The following is a 19,548-nucleotide window of genomic DNA, read 5'->3' as shown; positions in this document are numbered from 1 at the left end:
AAAGCAAGTAGTAAATGAAATTGGGAATAATGTTATCTGTCACTAGGGGGCAGCACACTGTACATGACAGAGCCCCTAACCTTCCATAATGTTGAGTTACCCCCTATAACGTTACTTATTCATATCATGCATATTACAGCAAACTTATTAATGCGCCGTGTGTTACTATGGCAACATGTGAGCCATATTTATCTTAAAATAAAAACTTTCCTACAATCCCAACACAACCCCAGAGTTTGCGCTTGTCGGTTATGGTGACTTCATGTAGGTCAACAGCGACACCCAGTGGCCAGATGCAAGTTTGGAATATACCCATATAGCTACTAAGTACTGCCTGCTGACCAAGGAAGAAGCTCATTGGCCAGTGTACGGAGCCAAAACTAACTGGCGATTGACATCTGGCGGAGACTTCATGGGGCTGGCTAGAAAATTCTACCAGAAAAGGACCATATCTGCCCATTGATGTAGTCCTCTTCCAATGAGGGGCATTTGCCTCTGGTGCAATGAGATCATTGGCCCAGAGTTGAGGAAATCAAATCGGCCCAATGTGGCCCATCACCTGGCAAATATGCAAACATGGTGAAGATTGGCAGTTGACCGCATTGATGTCGGTGATCTGGTTGAGAAGCTACATGCAGGATTGGCCCGGCCTTTCTAATGTTACCCATGGTTACAAGGGAACCTACCACTGGGTAAATGAATCCAGTTTCCCCAAAATGTTACAAAGTTCTGATTCCCTCTACATCTTGCTCTTCGATGGATCTCTTCTCCACATCCACGGGGGGATTCCACACTTTGGCTTGACCAGTTCGACCAAAACCCACCCCCCTCTGACCACAAGAGAACGAGCAGCCCCTTAATAGGGAATACAGGGAATTTATCTATGGGTCAGTACTGGGGGGAATCACTTACCTACACGGGAATTGTTGTTGTTATTGTGGAAACAAAGCAAATGTTTACAGCAAAACAAACATCCACCTTTATTTTCCAAACATCTTTGTATTTGTGTTCCCAACAGGGCGGTGGAGTCCCTTCGACTCCCTCTCCTCAGTTTATGGTATCTCCGTTTTAAAGTAACAGTAACACCAGAAAATAAAAAGAGAATAAAAGTAATTAATATATTATGTTCTATTGCCCTGTGCTGGTAAAAGTTATGTGTTTGCTTCACATCACTACTATAGTTTATATAAACAAAGCTGCTGTGTATCCATACAAGCTGGAAAAGGCATAGGTTACATAGCAGATAACAGGTAAAACGCCATTGTATTCTACAGAGTTTAACGGTTATCTGCTATGTAATCTGTGCCTTTTCTCCTTTTGCAGCTTGAATGGCTACACAGCAGCTTACTTACACAAACTATAGAAGTCTTCTGTAGCAAACATGAAACTTTTCCCAGTGCAGGGCACCAGTACATTATATTTTTATTTCTTTTTGGTGTTACTGTTCGTATTTCCCATCTTGATTAAAAAAAACACAACACAGAAGGCATTTCATCAATGCCAAAGCTCAGCAATTTTAAATCTATATGAAGTTGGCTAGGACCCTATTGGCTATCCAAGCCTGGTACTGCCAACAGGAATGAGAATACTGTGCAAGTTTGGATCTAAATCTTGGCTCTTTATTGCCACATCAGCTTTGTATGGAATTCTCTAAGCGATCTAGGGCGTTCCTCTTCATTAGTGAATAGGCGGCTGATGTAAATGCAGTATATAAGCCCCTCTCTATACATCATCAAAGCAGCCTAAAAAGTAAATTCCAAAAAAAAAATAAAAGAATAACTTAAGGTTTAGTAGAACTTTGGTGCCGGTGCCAGATACAGAAATGTCCCCAAACTGGGCCATTATTAAGTGTAAGAAATTCTGTGGGTTGGCGAATATTGAACCGAATCCAAATCCTTATTTGAATATAGACATTAGGCTACAGAAGGGTTAAATAGAGCGTGTGGTTAAAAAAATTTTTACGACCGAGTTCATGTAATAGGGATGCACCGAATCCAGGATTCAGTTTGGGATTCAGCCTTGTTCAGCGAATCTGAATCCTTAAAACCACGTGACTTTATGAAACAAACACGGCAGTTGAATATTTTTCGCCAAGTGCACTCTTTAACCCTTCCGTATCGAAGGCAGAGGTCGGAGATTTGCATTTAATAAGCCTAATGCATTTTTCCCTTGATTTATGAATGGTCGGTCAATCGGAAGCTTCATCTCTACGGCTCAGATCTACCCTGACACCATTAAATTTGGTTCGGTATTCGGCTGAATCTTTTATGAAGGATTCAGGGTTTGGCCAAATCCAAAAATAGTGGATTCGGAGCATCCCTATAACGTAACCAAAAGTCACACGATTTTAAAGATTCAGATTAGGATCAGACAGATGCTTGGATTCGGCCATATTCAAATCTTGTTTAAAAAGGCTGAATCCCGAACGGGTTCTTGGATTCGGTGGACCCCTACTTGATTTATGAATGGTCGGTCAATCAGAAACTTCATCTCTATGGCTCAGGTCTACCCTGATACCATTAAATTCTATTTGATCAAATCTTTTACAAAGGATTCGGCCAAATCCAAAAAATAGTGGATTTGGTGCATCCCTATCATGTAACCAAAAGTCAAGGGATTTTAAAGATTTGGATTGGGATCAGAGAGACGCTTGGATTCGACCAAATCTTGCTGAAAAAGGCTGAATCCCAAACAGGATATTGGATTCGGTGCACCCCTACTGGCAACATGCAGAGAAGTCAGAAATGGAAAGGAATATTAAGGGGCCCGTTTATCAAACATTGTGCGGTTGTGTTTAATAATCCTGCATGGCGTCAATCGATGGACCACAAATTCTCAATGAAGATTTCAAATGACTTTATATCAAGGACATCTCAAGAAAGTGTCCCTGAAGATTCGCAGGCGTTTTCTCCAATCCCAGCATTCAGAGAAGTCAGGTGACATGATGGAAAAACTGATTGATTTCAATGGTATCCGGGTCGATCTGAACCATAGAGATAAAGCTTCCGTTGACAGATCATGCATTTATTAAATTATTAAATACAAATCTCCGACCTCGGCCTTCAATAAATGAACCCCTAAGTGATAAGTTGGCATCAGAGACTACACATTAGCCACTGATGTGATATAAATAGTTGGACACACAGGGAGTATGTTATCAAGAAGGCACAAAATCTGGTCAAGATTTTGGTATCAAAAGATGAGCTAGAAGCTAAGCAGGATTCACTAGGACAAACAGTCGAACATTTCAACCTCGGTTCAACAGCTCTGTGGCCCGGCACCGACGGCCAAGCATTGTTTCACAATATAAAATCTTGCCACTCCACAGCCCCGGGGCCATTAAAATACTCCATGTACTTGTCCCTATTCCGCTCGGCAGCTGATTCAATGGTTTCTGGCTCAACGCTTTGCAGTGGGACGAGCCTCGGGCGTTCAGACCTCCACTCACCAGGTATAAAAGTTCCGTTATCTATGTTCTCACGGTCCAGCATATTAAGGGGTGCATAGCCCTCGGTGTCGTTGCGCCGGAGGAAATTGTGCAGCACACAACACGCCGTTACTACAATGCCAATCTTCTCCGGCGAGAGATTGATGGGCATATGGAAGATACGAAAGCGGCTGGCCAGAATACCAAAGGCGTTTTCAACCACGTGTCTTGCTCTTGAAAGCCTGTAGTTGAAAACGGTCCTGTCTTTGCTTAAAACCGGTGGAGGAAAAGGTTTCAGCAAGTGCTCGTGTAATGTAAAGGCCTCATCCGCCACAAAGTGAAAATTAAGCCCCTTCGTTGTCTCTGTTACTGGCGGCAGGTTTAACTTGCTTTCCTTTAGGGCGCGGTAAAAGCGGGTTTGCTCAATGACACCGCTGTCCGAGAGCCTCCCGTTTTTGCCAACGTCGATCATCATGAACTCGTATTTGGCATTGACTATCGCCAGGAGGACAACGCTGAAGAATCCTTTGTAGTTAAGGTAGAAGGAACCACTGTGAGCAGGAGGGTTGATGTGCACGTGTTTCCCCCCTATTGCTCCTCCGCAGTTTGGGAAGTTCCAGTAATCCTCAAATTCTTGGGAAACTTGTTTCCACTCTTCGGGTGTTTTTGGAAGCTGCCAAGGAAATGTAGGGAGAGCATTAAGCCCGGGTTAAACTGGGGACTATTATGAATTATAAATCGGTAGGACTGGTGATATGGGTTATTTTAATCATTTGAAAAATGTATTTTATTAATTGCAACAAAAATAGTCGAAAGTGGCGTAAAAGATAAACATGACTGGGGCTGTTCCACTTGAGGGCTGTAGACCCTTCACGGTATTTTCATGGCCCGCAGTCTGTTTCATGGATTTCTAAGCATTATCAGTAAAAGTTGAAATAACTGGGAGTGGCAAGTTGTTAGGTACCCCAGCAATGAGCAAAAAATTCTAACCTTCTCCCTCGAGCCCAGTGCACCCCTTTCATAAGGAAACACCAGCAGGAGACCAGCATTCATCTCCCAAGCAGTCCTTGAAGAGGATCATGGGCCTGTGTCAGAAGGTGAGCGTTTTGGCTCATTAGGGGGTTCCTAACCAATTGGCACTCCCAGTAAATTAACCTTTACTTACCCTTTTATACAACCTGGCCTTCAAACATGGGGTATAAGTGATAATCGGCCAACTACACATGAAAAGTTGAGCACCTCAGTAGTAGTCAATTGTTTAAAGGCCAATTAAGTTCCACCTCAAAAAGCTTAATTTAATATGTATCGGTGCCGGGGGGGTGTTGTACCATTTCTCAATACAGAAGCCCCCATTCTCCCCAATTAGCTGGCCATCATCCATCCAACTTCTCACCTTGGGCCCCCAAGTGACTAAAATTGCTCTGTCCCCCAGGCTGGTCACAGTTGGTAACAATATAATGAATAAAGTACCCGAAGGCCGAGTGCTTTTCTACAGGTTACGACCTCTCATATCACCATATTTTACAACAGGGGGTACTTTATTCACTATATAATATACAAGAGCCACAAATAACCTTTATATGGCCATGGAACCCCTCTGTGCCTTATAATATCCCTATATGTTACAATAGGGGGTACTTTATTCACTATATAATATACAGGAGCCACAAATAACCTTTATATGGCCATGGAACCCCTCTGTGCCTTATAATATCCCTATATTTTACAATAGGGGGTACTTTATTCACTATATAATATACAGGAGCCACAAATAACCTTTATATGGCCATGGAACCCCTCTGTGACTTATAATATCCCTACATGTTACAATAGGGGGCACTTTATTCACTATATATTATAAGGAACCCCTCTGTGCCTTATAATATCCCTATATGTTACAATAGGGGGTACTTTATTCACTATATATTATACAAGAGCCACAAATACCCTTTATATGGCCATGGAACCCCTCTGTGACTTATAATATCCCTATATGTTACAATAGGGGATACTTTATTCACTATATATTATAAGGAACCCCTCTGTGACTTATAATATCCCTATATGTTACAACAGGGGGTACTTTATTCACTATATAATATACAAGAGCCACAAATAACTTTTATATGGCCATAGAACCCCTCTGTGACTTATAATATCCCTATATGTTACAATAGGGGGTACTTTATTCACTATATAATATACAAGAGCCACAAATAACCTTTATATGGCCATGGAACCCCTCTGTGCCTTATAATATCCCTATATGTTACAATAGGGGGTACTTTATTCACTATATATTATAAGGAACCCCTCTGTGACTTATAATATCCCTATATGTTACAATAGGGGGTACTTTATTCACTATATAATATACAAGAGCCACAAATAACCTTTATATGGCCATGGAACCCCTCTGTGCCTTATAATATCCCTATATGTTACAATAGGGGGTACATTATTCACTATATAATATACAAGAGCCACAAATAACCTTTATATGGCCATGGAACCCCTCTGTGACTTATAATATCCCTATATGTTACAATAGGGGGCACTTTATTCACTATATAATATACAAGAGCCACAAATAACCTTTATATGGCCATGGAACCCCTCTGTGCCTTATAATATCCCTATATGTTACAATAGGGGGTACTTTATTCACTATATAATATACAGGAGCCACAAATAACCTTTATATGGCCATGGAACCCCTCTGTGCCTTATAATATCCCTATATTTTACAACAGGGGGTACTTTAATTATTATAATATACAAGTGTCAGGGAGTCATGTGATAGATATTACATCACTAAGCTCCGATTATAACTGATGACATCACTAAGCACCGTTTATAAGGATATCATTTACAGTTTGGTCTCATAGGGAAATGACCCAACTGTATATTGTATTGAAACAAATGAGACTAAAGCCAGTTACCTGCAGGTATTCCTCTCTCAGCACCTGCATGATGGCGCAGCAGGTCTCGGGGATGAGGACCCCCAGCGCCTGGGCAGAGATGGCGGTGGAGAATTTGAGATCCTCCAGAGACCTGCCGGTGGCCAGGAAGCGCAGCGTGGCTACCAGCCGTTGGTGTGCCGAGATGGACTTTCTCATGCAGGTGTCCTTCTTCTGGATGAGGGGGGTGACGGCACGCAGCAGCCAATCGAAGCTGGCGTCGGACATCTGCAGGTAGTTCCTGAAGTCGTCGGGGTAGTTCTCCGGGATCTCCGCGGCCGGCGACTCCTCGGGCAGCACGTCCCGGACCTTCAGCCACTCCTGGGTCCAACACGCTCGCTTCCTCTTGATCCTTCTCTTCTTTTGGACGTAGTTGACTATGAGGAGGGCCACAGCCGCCCGGGCTTTCTGCCGTTTAGACGGGCTCATTGTGACCAAGGGGCCCTCACAGCTACAGCTCAGGCCTACTTTGACCTCATACCTGGGACCCTAATAGTACAAGTCCATATGGGCCCCCCCAAAAACCCTGTAATTCAGTATTGCATCCCAGGTAAGCCTCATAAAGCTTAAGGCTATCCCATTGGCCCTCACAGCTACAGCTCAGGCTTACCTTGACCTCATACCTGGGACCCTAATAGTAGAAGTCCATATGGGCCCCCCAAAATCCCTATAATTCACTATTGCATCCCAGGTAAGCCTCATAAAGCTTAAGGCTATCCCATTGGCCCTCACAGCTACAGCTCAGACCTACTCTGACCTCATACCTGGGACCCTAATAGTAGAAGTCCATATGGGCCCCCCCAAAAACCCTATAATTCAGTATTGCATCCCAGGCAAGCCTCATAAAGCTTAAGGCTATCCCATTGGCCCTCACAGCTACAGCTCAGACCTACTCTGACCTCATACCTGGGACCCTAATAGTAGAAGTCCATATGGGCCCCCCCAAAAACCCTATAATTCAGTATTGCATCCCAGGTAAGCCTCAAAAGCTTAAGGCTATCCCATTGGCCCCAATGTCTAACTGTATCCCAAATGCCTCTCAATCCAGCAGCACTTCATAATAATACACCACAGTGGTTAATGGACCATATATGTGGCCCCTAAGGGCCACAATTTCCCAGCAGGCCCTCAGATACGATTCAAGGCAGCCCCAGCCCAGAAATCCAGCTCAGCTCTGCTTACAAACAACCATCACGTTACTTTCTAGCCCCAATGCATCATGGGAGACAGCCTCCTATCGGTCACATGACAAGCCCACGGCCTATAGCAAAGGTATCGCGATGTTTCAGCGGGTCTCGCCGAGGGGCGTGGTTTTAGTACGAGGCGTAGGGCGAGTGGGCGGGGCTTGGCGTTGTGCGTGCGTGACGACGCGGTGGGAGGGACGCAGAAGCGGGCAGTTGGCTAAGTGGTCGCCATGTCAGCGGGAAGCGGGTATGATGAGGGGTAGAACGATGGTTGTATGGGGGTAGGAGAGGGCTGCCGGGGCTGTGGGATGGGGCGGGGTTTATTGTGGCCGCGGAGAGGTACCCGGCGGGGCTAGTGCTGTGGGAAGCGCACTGGGGATGGGGGTGCCTATGGAATGGGGGTGCCTGGAAGGGAAATGTGTGGGGAAAGTATCAGCTTGGACCTGTGTGGGTGAATTAGCGCTTCTGTCTCCGTTTGCTTTACGGCAAGGGAGTTCCACCGTGGCGCCTCTGGTTAAGCACACTTCCCAGCATGCTGTGGGGCATTCCAGCCAAAGTGTTGCACTATCCAGCCTGCCCAGGCCCTGTCCCATATGTAGAGCCCTGTCTCATGAACTACAACTCCCAGCAGCCTCTAGGGCAAGGGTTTGTGTTATTCAGCTCTCCAGCCGCCTATAGGCAGGCTTACCAACAAGCATTGTTAAACTACAATTCCCAGCAGCCTCTAGGGCAGGGGTTTGTGTTATTCAGCTCTCCAGCCGCCTATAGTGCAGGCTTACCAACAAGCATTGTTGTACTACAATTCCCAGCAGCCTCTAGGGCAGGGGTTTGTGTTATTCAGCTCTCCAGTATCCTATAGTGCAGGCTTACCAACACGCATTGTTGTACTACAATTCCCAGCAGCCTCTAGGGCAGGGGTTTGTGTTATTCAGCTCTCCAGCCGCCTATAGTGCAGGCTTACCAACACGCATTGTTGTACTACAATTCCCAGCAGCCTCTAGGGCAAGGGTTAGTGTTATTCAGCTCTCCAGCCTCCTATAGTGCATGCTTACCAACACGCATTGTTGTACTACAATTCCCAGCAGCCTCTAGGGCAAGGGTTTGTGTTATTCAGCCCTCCAGCCTCCTATAGTGCAGGCTTACCAACACGCATTGTTGAACTACAATTCCCAGCAGCCTCTGGGGCAGGGGTTTGTGTTAGTCAGCTCTCCAGCCGCCTATAGGCAGGCTTACCAACAAGCATTGTTGTACTACAATTCCCAGAAGCCTCTTGGGCAAGGGTTTGTGTTATTCAGCTCGCCAGTCTCCTATAGTGCAGGCTTACCGACAAGCATTGTTGTACTACAATTCCCAGCAGCCTCTAGGGCAAGGGTTTGTGTTATTCAGCTCTCCAGCCGCCTATAGTGCAGGCTTACCAACACGCATTGTTGTACTACAATTTCCAGCAGCCTCTAGGGCAGGGGTTTGTGTTATTCAGCCCTCCAGCTTCCTATAGTGCAGGCTTACCAACAAGCATTGTTGTACTACAATTCCCAGCAGCCTCTAGGGCAAGGGTTTGTGTTATTCAGCCCTCCAGCCGCCTATAGTGCAGGCTTACCAACAAGCATTGTTGTACTACAATTCCCAGCAGCCTCTAGGGCAGGGGTTTGTGTTATTCAGCCCTCCAGCCGCCTATAGTGCAGGCTTACCAACAAGCATTGTTGTTCTACAATTCCCAGCAGCCTCTAGGGCAGGGGTTTGTGTTATTCAGCCCTCCAGCCGCCTATAGTGCAGGCTTACCAACAAGCATTGTTGTACTACAATTCCCAGCAGCCTCTGGGGCAGGGGTTTGTGTTAGTCAGCTCTCCAGCCGCCTATAGGCAGGCTTACCAACAAGCATTGTTGTACTACAATTCCCAGCAGCCTCTAGGGCAAGGGTTTGTGTTATTCAGCTCTCCAGCCGCCTATAGTGCAGGCTTACCAACACGCATTGTTGTACTACAATTCCCAGCAGCCTCTAGGGCAGGGATTTGTGTTATTCAGCCCTCCAGCTTCCTATAGTGCAGGCTTACCAACAGGCATTGTTGTACTACAATTCCCAGCAGCCTCTAGGGCAAGGGTCCCTTATGACCAAGGTTCATTATAGGGCCACTAACTACTACAAATGAGCAGTGATGTATTCAACTTATGACTGTTATTTGTTTGTAGACGAAGAAGCAAATGGGACCAGCCAGGCCCCCCCAGCACCACACTCCTCCTCCCCGGCGTCCTGCCCGCCATTGTCCCCTTTACTGCTGGCGCCTTCCTCAGCCCACCCGAAATGCCACCTGTAACTGCCACATGTGAGTCCGTCAGCGCTCCATCTGGGGCCCTGGATGCCGCAGCAGCCGTGGCAGCTAAAATAAATGCCATGCTTATGGCCAAGGGGAAGATAAAGCCAACGCAGAATGCCCCCGAAAAGGTAAGTGTCATTGGGCAGTTTGCCGCTGTAACCAAGCAGGTAGGTTCCCTGCCCCCAATGTGACTCTACATGGCGCTGTCTGCTCTCTCCTCAGGTTCAAGTACCCGGCAAAGCGCCCTCTGCAGCCAAAAGCAAAGATGACCTGGTAGTGGCAGAAGTGGAGATCAACGACGTACCCCTGACGTGCCGGAATCTTCTTACAAGGGGGCAGACGCAGGATGAGGTGGGTACCCGATAAGCCTAAATGTTGTGCCCATTCAACCGCCGTCTGAGACTGCTCATTCTGTCCCTGCTTATGCCTTGCAGATAAGTCGCATGAGCGGCGCGGCGGTATCGACACGGGGGCGCTACATGACTGCAGAAGAGAAAGCCAAAATAGGGCCTGGGTATGTATGGTGCCTATATATACACTACTGCTACTATTGATGGCAGCTGCGGGGGCTGCGCGTAATGGCAGCTGCGGGGGCTGCGCGTAATGGCAGCTGCGGGGGCTGCGCGTAATGGCAGCTGCGGGGGCTGCGCGTAATGGCAGCTGCGGGGGCTGCGCGTAATGGCAGCTGCGGGGGCTGCGCGGCCATATTCTGACCCCTATGTATCTGTTTGCAGAGATCGGCCTCTCTATCTGCATGTCCAGGGCCAGACACGGGAACTTGTTGATCGTAAGTAACGTAGATATGAGTATTGTAGAGAGTAATATTCTGAGGCAATTTGCAACTGGTCTTCATTTTTATGTGTGTTTTTGTTCAGCAGTTCTGCAGTTTCAAGTTTCAGCTGCTATCTGGTTGCTAGGGTCCAAATGACCCTAGTGACCAGGGAGCAGTTTGAATGAGATGAGGGTAAATGAATAGGAAAGGGCCTAAATAGACAAGTTATAAAAAGTAACAATAACAGTAAAATTGAAGCCTCACAGAGTAATAGTTTTTTGGCTGCCGGGGTCAGTGACCCCTGTTTGAAAGCTGCAAAGAGTTAGAAGAATATGGCTAATAGATCAAAAACTATAAGAATTATGAAGACCAATTGAAAAGTAGCTGAGAATAGGCAATTCTATAACATACTCATTTAGTGGCAGCTAAGCTAGAGATCCCTTGGGTCCCCACTGTGGGATGGGGTGGCTTTTAATATGAGGTGAAAGGGGAAGGCATTGGCTACAGCATCTCTTTCTCCCCCCCCCCCCCCCCCCCCCCCCCCTTATGTGGACCCTTTGGTGTGGCTCCCAGGCACCTCCCTTCTGTCGATGGGGTTAATACTGAGATTCTATTTGTTCTATGCTGCTGGGCAAAGCAGACATGCAGCCACTCTAGGGATTACTGTATGACGACCAACCCGTATGGGGTTATGGAAAAAAGGCACTTGACCAGGAGCAGTAACCTATAGCAACCAATCAGCAGGTAGCATTTACTGGTCACCTGTTTAAAAGCAAGCATCTTATTGGTTACTGCTCCTGGGCAATCTTGGTGCCTTTTATTACATATGGGGGTTAGACTCAAAGGGGTTCCTCTGTACCATTGTAGTTATTTACACCTCTCTGGCCTGGGGAGGCCTTCATACGATTAGAGTAGGAGAAATGAGCAAGCTCAGGTGAAGAAAAAGCCAGCAATGCTTATAGTTTGTCATTCAGACTGTCGCTTTGTCCATTAGGAGCCGTGAACAGAATCAAGGAAATCATCACCAACGGAGTGGTAAAAGCAGCCACCGGCTCCAGCCCGACCTTTAACGGAGCCACAGTAACCGTGTATCACCAGCCGGCCCCCGTGGCGCCCGTTGCTCCTCCCAAACCTCAGTTCCAGTCAGGGGTACGTGACTAGTGTGATTGCTAGCCTTTGTGCGGTGTATGTAGCTGTGAGCCGGAGGGATAAGAAAGCAAAGTCTGAGAAGTGAGGCTCTGCTGATACCACCCTCCTAGAGTAACGGGGCGGAGAGAGAGCAGCTCGGCTCTAAGGTTCAGCTGCTGCTCCCTGCACTGTCCAACATCAGCTCTGTGTAGGCAGTGCCACCTTGGCATCTGGCAAATAGCTAGTGTGTGTAGGCTGGCTAGTTGGGCAACTCATCTGTATGTTTTAGCAGCTCCCTTAGGGGGTAATATAATAACTAACTAGGCACTGTTTGCCCAGGAACAGTAAAGGTCCCCATACACGTTAAGATTCGCTCGCTTGGCGAGATCGCCAAGCTAGCGGATCTTCACCCGATATCCCCACCTATGGGTGGACGATATCGTGGAGCGTTTAGGCTAGTTCGATCGTTTGGCCCTGGGGCCAATCTAATTGTATTGGCGGCAATGGGGCAGTTGGTTCGGGGACCGATCAACAAGCCGATGCGGTTGCCGATCCGACTGAATCTCTTAACCTGCCTGATCGATATCTGGCCCATTTTAGGCCAGATATCGGTCGACAGGCCCCTCGTTTCTGCCCCTACATGGGCCCATAAGCTGCTGAATCGGTCCAAGGGACTGATATAGGCAGCTACAATCGGCCCGTGTATGGACCTTAACCCATAGCATTTACTGATCACCTGTTTAAGAGCAAGCATCTTATTGGTTGCTATGCATTACTGCTTCTGGGCAAACTCAGTACCTTTTATTACATAAGGGGGTTAGGCTGTTTTTGTATCGTGGGAGGGGCAGGTTTTTTTTTACCCTGATCCAACTTTTTCTTCCCCAGATGCATTATGTACAAGATAAGCTGTTCGTGGGCCTGGAACACGCGGTGGCCACTTTCAATGTGAAGGAGAAGGTGGAAGGCCCAGGGTGCTCGTATCTCCAGCACATTCAGCTGGAAACGGGGGCCAAGGTCTTCCTACGAGGCAAAGGGTCGGGTTGTATTGAGCCAGCCTCGGGGAGGGAGGCCTTCGAGCCAATGTATATTTATATCAGGTACTAGAACCAACATAATGTCTCCATGATTGATATTGTCTCTAACTCTGCGCCCTGCCCCATTAAAGGGGAACTCCATCCACACACATCTTAAGCTGGCCATACACGCACCGATAGTATCTTACGAAACCCCGTTTCGTACGATATTCAGTGCGTGTATGGCAAGTCGGTGATTCGACCAATATCGCAGGAGGCTGCTGATATCAGTCGGCTCGCCGATCGGGCGCCATAGATCAAAATCTGCCTTCAGGGCTGAATCAGAAGAAGGAGATAGAAATACTATTGTGTCTACCTCCTTATCTGCCGTTTCAGCCCTGAACGGTTAGTGGCCAATTGTACGATCGGAAATCGCCACGTGTGTGGCCACCTTTAAGCTTTTTGAAAAGTATTAGTAATTTCAAACAACTTTGCAATATACATCAGTTGAAAAATATGCAGCCCTAAGCCCCGCCCCCTACTAATCTGGCTAACTACTTTGAGGCTCAAATAAAATGTAACAGTAGTCACCTGTCCTCAGCCTGCATCCTCCCAATCCCATAAATTCCTTGCTGCACACGTGATGGCAATAAGGAAAGGAACATCACAGTGCAATGCATTGTGGGTTATGTAGTTCCCGCATGCTCTCTGTAGTTGTTACAATTTGTAACAGTGTTTTAGTCCCTCCTCCCCTGAGAGGATTTCAAATGATGCAAAAAAATGGAGTTCCCCTTTAATGCCTCTGCCAATTGGGCTTTATTTGCAGTAAATCCTCTGTTTTAACCGTATGTTCTGGTTCTCTGCACAGCCACCCAAAGCCAGAGGGACTAGCGGCTGCCAAGAAGCTCTGTGAGAATCTCTTGCAAACAGTAAGTGTTCCCGCGGAATCCTTTGCCCAACTGTCCAGTCTCCAAGTGGCTGTTAACCCCTGCGTTTCTCCTTATGCTGCAGGTCCATTCAGAATACAATAGGTTTGTCAACCAGATCGCCACCACCGCACCTCTGACTGGTATGTTGCTTTATAAAGCCCTTTATACGGCCGTATCCACCTCCTGCTGTTTTATTTAACTTTCCGTTTTCCTTAGGTTACGCACAGCCGCCTCAGATCGGTGCAGTGCCCATGCAGCCGCAGTACTACCCTCCTAATGGCTACCAGACTGGCTTTCCCGTGGTCCAACAACCTGCACCCCAGCCGGCTGTACAGGTTCCCTATGTGGTTTCTACACCCATTGGCAGCCCAGTGCCCCCACTGCCTGGAGTTGTACCTACCATGGCAGCTCCGGTGCCTCCTGTTCCAGCTGTGCCAACCCGTTATCCAATCCCACAGGTGCAGCCGCCAGGTTCCACTGTTCCAGTAAGTTTTTTTCTTTCTGTGGTGCCTTTTGGGGTTGTGTGGCCACAGCTTAAGCAATCGGAGTTATAGATCCACAAATGCCCTCTTGGTTCCCCTTCCTAATTTTCCAAGAAAATATCTTGCTGCTATTTAATAGATGGAGATCTGAACCAGGCAGTGTGTAAAAAAAAAAAAAAAAAAAAAAAAAAGTTTGTGCCCACAGAAACCCTTGGGTACCTACAAAATGCTGGCGTCACATCAGTACAGTACAGATTCTATGCTCCCTATAAGATTAAAGGATAAGTAAACCTCTGGTAGCTACAAAATGCTGGTGTCACATCAGTGCAGACCATTCTGTGCTCCCTTTAAGATTAAAGGATAAGTAAACCTCTGGTAGCTACAAAAGGCTGGTGTCACATCAGTGCAGACCATTCTGTGCTCCCTATAAGATTAAAGGATAAGTAAACCTCTGGTAGCTATAAAAAGCTGGCATCGCATCCGTGCAGACCATTCTGTGCTTCCAATAAGATTAAAGGATAAGTAAACCTTTTTTAAAAAAAAAAATGTACAAGTGCTCAGGGTGCTAAGCACTTTTGCGATCTTTCACTTATCCGTTATTTATATGATTCCTCTGCCCTATCCAGGCTCAGCTGACTGCTCCGTATATGCCTGCACCCCATGGTAAACATGCCGCTGCCGTAGTGACACAGGCTCCGCTCCAAGGTCAGAAGCGACGCTTCACGGAAGAGCTTCCAGAGGAGAGGGACTCCGGGCTGCTGGGTTACCAGGTGCTATACCACACACTTGCTTTGATACACATTATTGCAGGCTTAGGAGCACTGTGAGATATAGGTTATCCGCTGCACCCCTAGACTGGCTCCTTACTGGCTCGGCAGGCTGGCCTGTGGAAGAGAAGCAAGCTACTTGCTTATGCCTGTGCCATTAGTAAGAAGGTGGAGCTGTTTTTCTTTACCGCTTTGTTTGTTGCAGGAAGCCCAAGGCTTTGGCCAATCCATAGTAGTTTAATGCTGTACAGGTATGGGATCCCTTATCCAGAAAGCTTTGAATTACGGAAAGCCCGTCTCCCATAGACTCCATTTTAATCAAATCAGAATTTTAAAACTTATTTCCCTTTTCTCTGTAATAATAAAACAGTACCTGTACTTGATCCCAACTAAGATATAATTACCCCTTATTGGGGGCAGAACAGCCCTATTGGGTTTATTTAATGGTTAAATGATTCCCTTTTCTCTGTAATAATAAAACAGTACCTGTACTTGATCCCAACTAAGATATAATTACCCCTTATTGGGGGCAGAACAGTCCTATTGGGTTTATTGAGTTTTTAGTAGACTTAAGGTATGGAGATCCAAATTATGGAAAGACCCCTTATCCAGAATACCCTTGGTCCCAAGCATTCTGGATAATGGGTCCTATACCTGTATTAGTATGGCACTGCTGCAATTGGTCCTAAGCAGCGTGGGGGTGGGGTTAGATTTCAGTAACACAAATGTGCAACGAAAGCACCCATTGTGTCGGCACAGTAACGAGTTAATTTATTTTCTAAACTTTGATGCAGATGCCTAGGTGAGAGCAAAGGATTCTGGGCCATGCTGTTTTTAATGCATATATGTAATTAATGATCTTGTCTCTCTTAACCAAATCTGAGCGTCCTATCACATCTGTAGCATGTGTAACCCTGACGGCTGTCTCTTGCATTGACTGGCATGTGAGTGATCAGAATCGAGGGCCACCAAATGCCGCACTGTCACTATGAGGCTGCTCTGTAGCCATGCTCCCTTGTAGTACTGAATAATAGGCTCCTCCTCCTTACCCCCACTTCTTACAGTAAGACCAGTTCTAGTCCCCCCCCCCCCCCTTCCCTGGCAGAGAGCTGTGCGGCCTGGGAGCTGCTATGTTGCAGGTTTCCTTTGGCAGAGGAAGGGGAGGGGCTAAGAGTGAGGAGCAGGATACGGAGCGCCTGTAGGATTGCTAATGCCACTGTGTATTTTTCTGCTCATAGCATGGACCCATTCATATGACTAATTTAGGTACAGGCTTCCCGGCCCAAAGCAAGGTGGATGGAGCGACAATCAAATCGGACACCATGGTCGTCAAAGAGCGAGAGAGGGACAGGTAAGTGCTGTTGGGGGTTGTTTAAAGGAAAACTATACCTGCCAACAGACAGATTACAGTATGTTAAGTGACCTATTAAAGAATCTCCCCAAACTGGAATATATATATATCAGTAAATATTGCCCTTTTACATCCTTTCCCTTGAGCTGCCATTTTGTGATGGGCTGTGTGCTCCCTCAGAGATCAGCTGACAGGAAGTGATGCAGCTCTAACTAACAGGAAGTAGTGTGGGAGCAAAAGGCAGAACTCTGCCCATTCATTGGCTGATGGGGCCTAGCATGTATGTGTGCCTTGGCTTGTTTGTGTGCACTGTGACTCCTATGATCCCAGGGGGTGGCCCTTAGTACTTAAAATGGCAGTTTTCTATTTAGAATTACCCAATAGCACATACTATATATAATATATATAGATATATATATAGATATATATATATATAGAGAGAGAGAGAGATATTTTTATAGAGACTTACATTGTTTGGGGGTATAGTTTCCCTTTAATCTTGGGGTGCCAAAGCCTTACGAGTGCTGGTCGGCTTGGGCAGCAGTAGCCTGGGTGCCTGTAGTAGTTCAGCTGTACAATTTTATTTGCCCGCAGGCAGTTGATGCCTCCGCCCGGTATGCCAGTCTCTGCACAGAAGGAGCCGGAGGAAAAGTCATCACCCGGGACCGTTGGGGTTGCAGATGGTGAGTAGGAACCTGGTGCAGAACAGGCAGCTCAGATGTTGCACAGACAGCTTCATGTGTCCCTGCCAATCAGATTTCCTCTGGAATCTAAGGGCCTTACACTTCCCACCCCCTCCTCCCGATTGCCCTGCCAAATTCTAACGTGCCAATTACACACGGGCATCCCCGCCCCCCCCCTGTGAGTGTTGGGTATCACACCCTTGGGCTTGGGGGGAGCTATTAACTGGAAACACAAAGGCTCCCGTCTCTGGTTCATCGCTAACTGCATATTTTTGTATTCTTTGTGTCTTTCTCTTTTTTTTTTTTTTTTTTTTCTCCATTCTCTCTTCTCTTCCATGCTCGTGATTGGACCGGCCCGCCCGGCGTTGCGCGTGACCCTCTGCGCCGTGACCTGGGGTGATCCTGACTCCTGTTGCAATCTTCCAATGGGTGTTCGACTAACGAATTTGCCTATTATTCCATTTCTATAACGGAACCTGCTGGAATGTATTCTTATATCCCCCCTCCTCCCCTCCCCAATGCACAATTTGCCCCGCCCCGCCCCTTTTTTCTTTTCTTTCTTTTCCAGATTATCCAGTAAAAAAGCTGAAGAGCTCAGGTAAAACCTTCGGCTTGGTCGCTTACGCCGGGGACTCGTCCGACGAGGAGGAAGATCATGGTGTGCTAAAGAGCTCTGGTTCTTTATCCCAAGGCTGGAATGCAGGATACCAGTACCCAGCTAGCCAGCAGCAGCAGCGCGCCAAGCCACAGATGCCATTCTGGATGGCGCCGTAGGACTCTATCAGAACCTCATCCTCCCGGAACCGCCTGTAGCAATAATCCAGCATGTACATTACACAAGGGCCCTTTTTACTTTGCTGATTTTTTTTTTTTTTAAACAACGGGACTTGGTAAAGTAACAGGAGTTTGTATGGAAAGTGGGATCCCTCGCCCCCTTTTAATTACCCACAATCCAACAGCCCCAGTGAGCCAGAGATGGTTCCCAAGCAGATCCTCCACTCTGGGGAATGGTTTGGGCTCCTCCCACCACGACGTAGGCAGGCCATCAATATTTTTTATTTATAGACTTTTATTTATACGTAGGAGTTCAGGAGTCTGTCTTCATTGGAGGAGTGCCACCAAAGCACCGCCCCCTTGTGAGATTAGGGGAGGAGACTAGCAATGGTCAACTGCAACTCCCAGTGTCATAGTGGTTACTTGGGAGTTGCAGTTTAACATTTGGTCAGGGACAAACAGTACCACAAACAGCAGATTTTCCTTTTAATCTAAGCCAGAGAGCAAATACTGTCCTCAGTTTGTTGCCACTATGGCCTCTCTATCAGGGCAAGGCTACAAATCCTCAGCTAGATACGTATAGGCTGCCAGCATTCTATTTCTGATAAAAGAAAGTTTTAGGCTACCATGTTTTATTAAGGTGCCAGCTCCATGGGGGCACTCCCAGTGTATATACCCAGCAGTATTCCCACCCGGTGGTGCAGTGTTTAAAGGGGAACTGACATGAAGGCAAAAATCTTCATCTGCTCCAAATAAAACGCTTCCACATAATGTATTTATTGTTACTCTTCGCTCTCCCCTTGCAGCAGTCGGTCGGCTTTGTGCCTGTGAAAGAAAACTTACCTGAGCGCAGGTAGTTGGCGCAATGTAGCGGGGATAGGGAAGAGTCGTTTGTTGTATTAAGATTTTCTGTCTTTTATGATACTTCCCCTTTAAATGAAATGGCAGCAGTTTAATGTGGCTTCCAGTGAGGGGAAAATCCCCAGTATTCCATTTAATTTCCTAGAGCAGTAGGGCCCCCTATAGAGACAATACCAGCTTTAAGGCTTCTGTATTTAGGAAACTAGCTCCGCCTTGTGTTCCTCTGCCTTCAGCTCTTGCACTAGCTCTGCCTGCATTCAGCTCTCTATGCATCAAGCAACCCCCCCCCCCCCCCCGGCACAAACCATTTGACCTGTTTATCCCCCCAACAAGTTGAACTATACCAGATTCTGGGGTCCCACAGCATCTGTGTCGCTTCTGTCGGCCAACACTGCTCCCTACTTCCCAATGAGTATTCTTTTTGCTGTAAATATTTCAGTTTTACTTTTATTGTAAATAAATGAATAATTATACAGCTTGGACTTTGTGTTGCTTTCGTTCTGTTTTGCCCTGTGGGTCTAGTCTCCCCTAGCAACCGGGCTGTGGTGTAAATATAAGGCTGGAAGATGAATAGGATAGGAAGCTAAAGTACCAGTAGCATTGTAGCTTTACAGAGCAGTAGCATTTGGCTGCTGGGGTCCGTGACCACCATTTTAAAGGAGGACTTAACCCTAAAAATGCCATATTTTATATACTGAATTTCTTGCACCAGCCTTGTGTTTCAGCATTTCAATAGCAGCAATGATTCAGTACTTTGATTCTGTCAGGAGTGTCCATGGCACTGCACGTGCTCAGTGGGCTCTGGGCAGCTGCTGAGAAGCTGAGCTGTCATATAAGCTGATGCTACAGTGCTAGTTGCACTGGTTTTCATGTAATGAATTAATTACTAATCAGCCCAATATTGT

At 46.7% G+C, this 19,548-nt stretch overlaps 2 protein-coding genes and 1 non-coding gene across 5 annotated transcripts; 2 read left to right on the top strand and 1 right to left on the bottom strand.

Moving 5' to 3' along the window:
• Window positions 1-1,597: 1,597 nt before the first annotated feature.
• On the bottom strand, window positions 1,598-7,616 carry LOC101731903. The gene is made up of 2 exons (XM_004917578.4): window positions 6,370-7,616; window positions 1,598-4,100 (listed from the first exon to the last, which is right to left on the bottom strand). The coding sequence occupies exons 1-2, from the start codon at window positions 6,814-6,816 to the stop codon at window positions 3,300-3,302; spliced, it is 1,248 nt and encodes a 415-aa protein (XP_004917635.1). The 5' UTR covers window positions 6,817-7,616; the 3' UTR covers window positions 1,598-3,299.
• Window positions 7,617-7,751: 135 nt separating this feature from the next.
• Window positions 7,752-19,125, top strand: khdc4 (KH domain containing 4, pre-mRNA splicing factor). 3 transcript variants are annotated; one of them, NM_001079283.1, is given in 14 exon segments: window positions 7,752-7,818; window positions 9,759-10,011; window positions 10,106-10,234; window positions 10,318-10,397; window positions 10,618-10,670; window positions 11,650-11,804; window positions 12,669-12,880; window positions 13,665-13,725; window positions 13,808-13,865; window positions 13,942-14,210; window positions 14,834-14,977; window positions 16,213-16,325; window positions 16,920-17,008; window positions 17,577-19,121. In NM_001079283.1, coding segments are annotated over 14 exon segments (1,839 nt in total). In that variant the 5' UTR covers window positions 7,752-7,801; the 3' UTR covers window positions 17,783-19,121.
• LOC116407415 lies at window positions 11,855-11,984 on the top strand. Its single transcript, XR_004220321.1, has one exon.
• Window positions 19,126-19,548: the final 423 nt, after the last annotated feature.

The sequence above is a fragment of the Xenopus tropicalis genome, chromosome 8 (genome assembly GCF_000004195.4).
Source record: "Xenopus tropicalis strain Nigerian chromosome 8, UCB_Xtro_10.0, whole genome shotgun sequence".
Taxonomy (NCBI): Eukaryota; Metazoa; Chordata; class Amphibia; order Anura; family Pipidae; genus Xenopus; species Xenopus tropicalis.
This window is presented reverse-complemented; position numbering and strand designations above follow the sequence as displayed.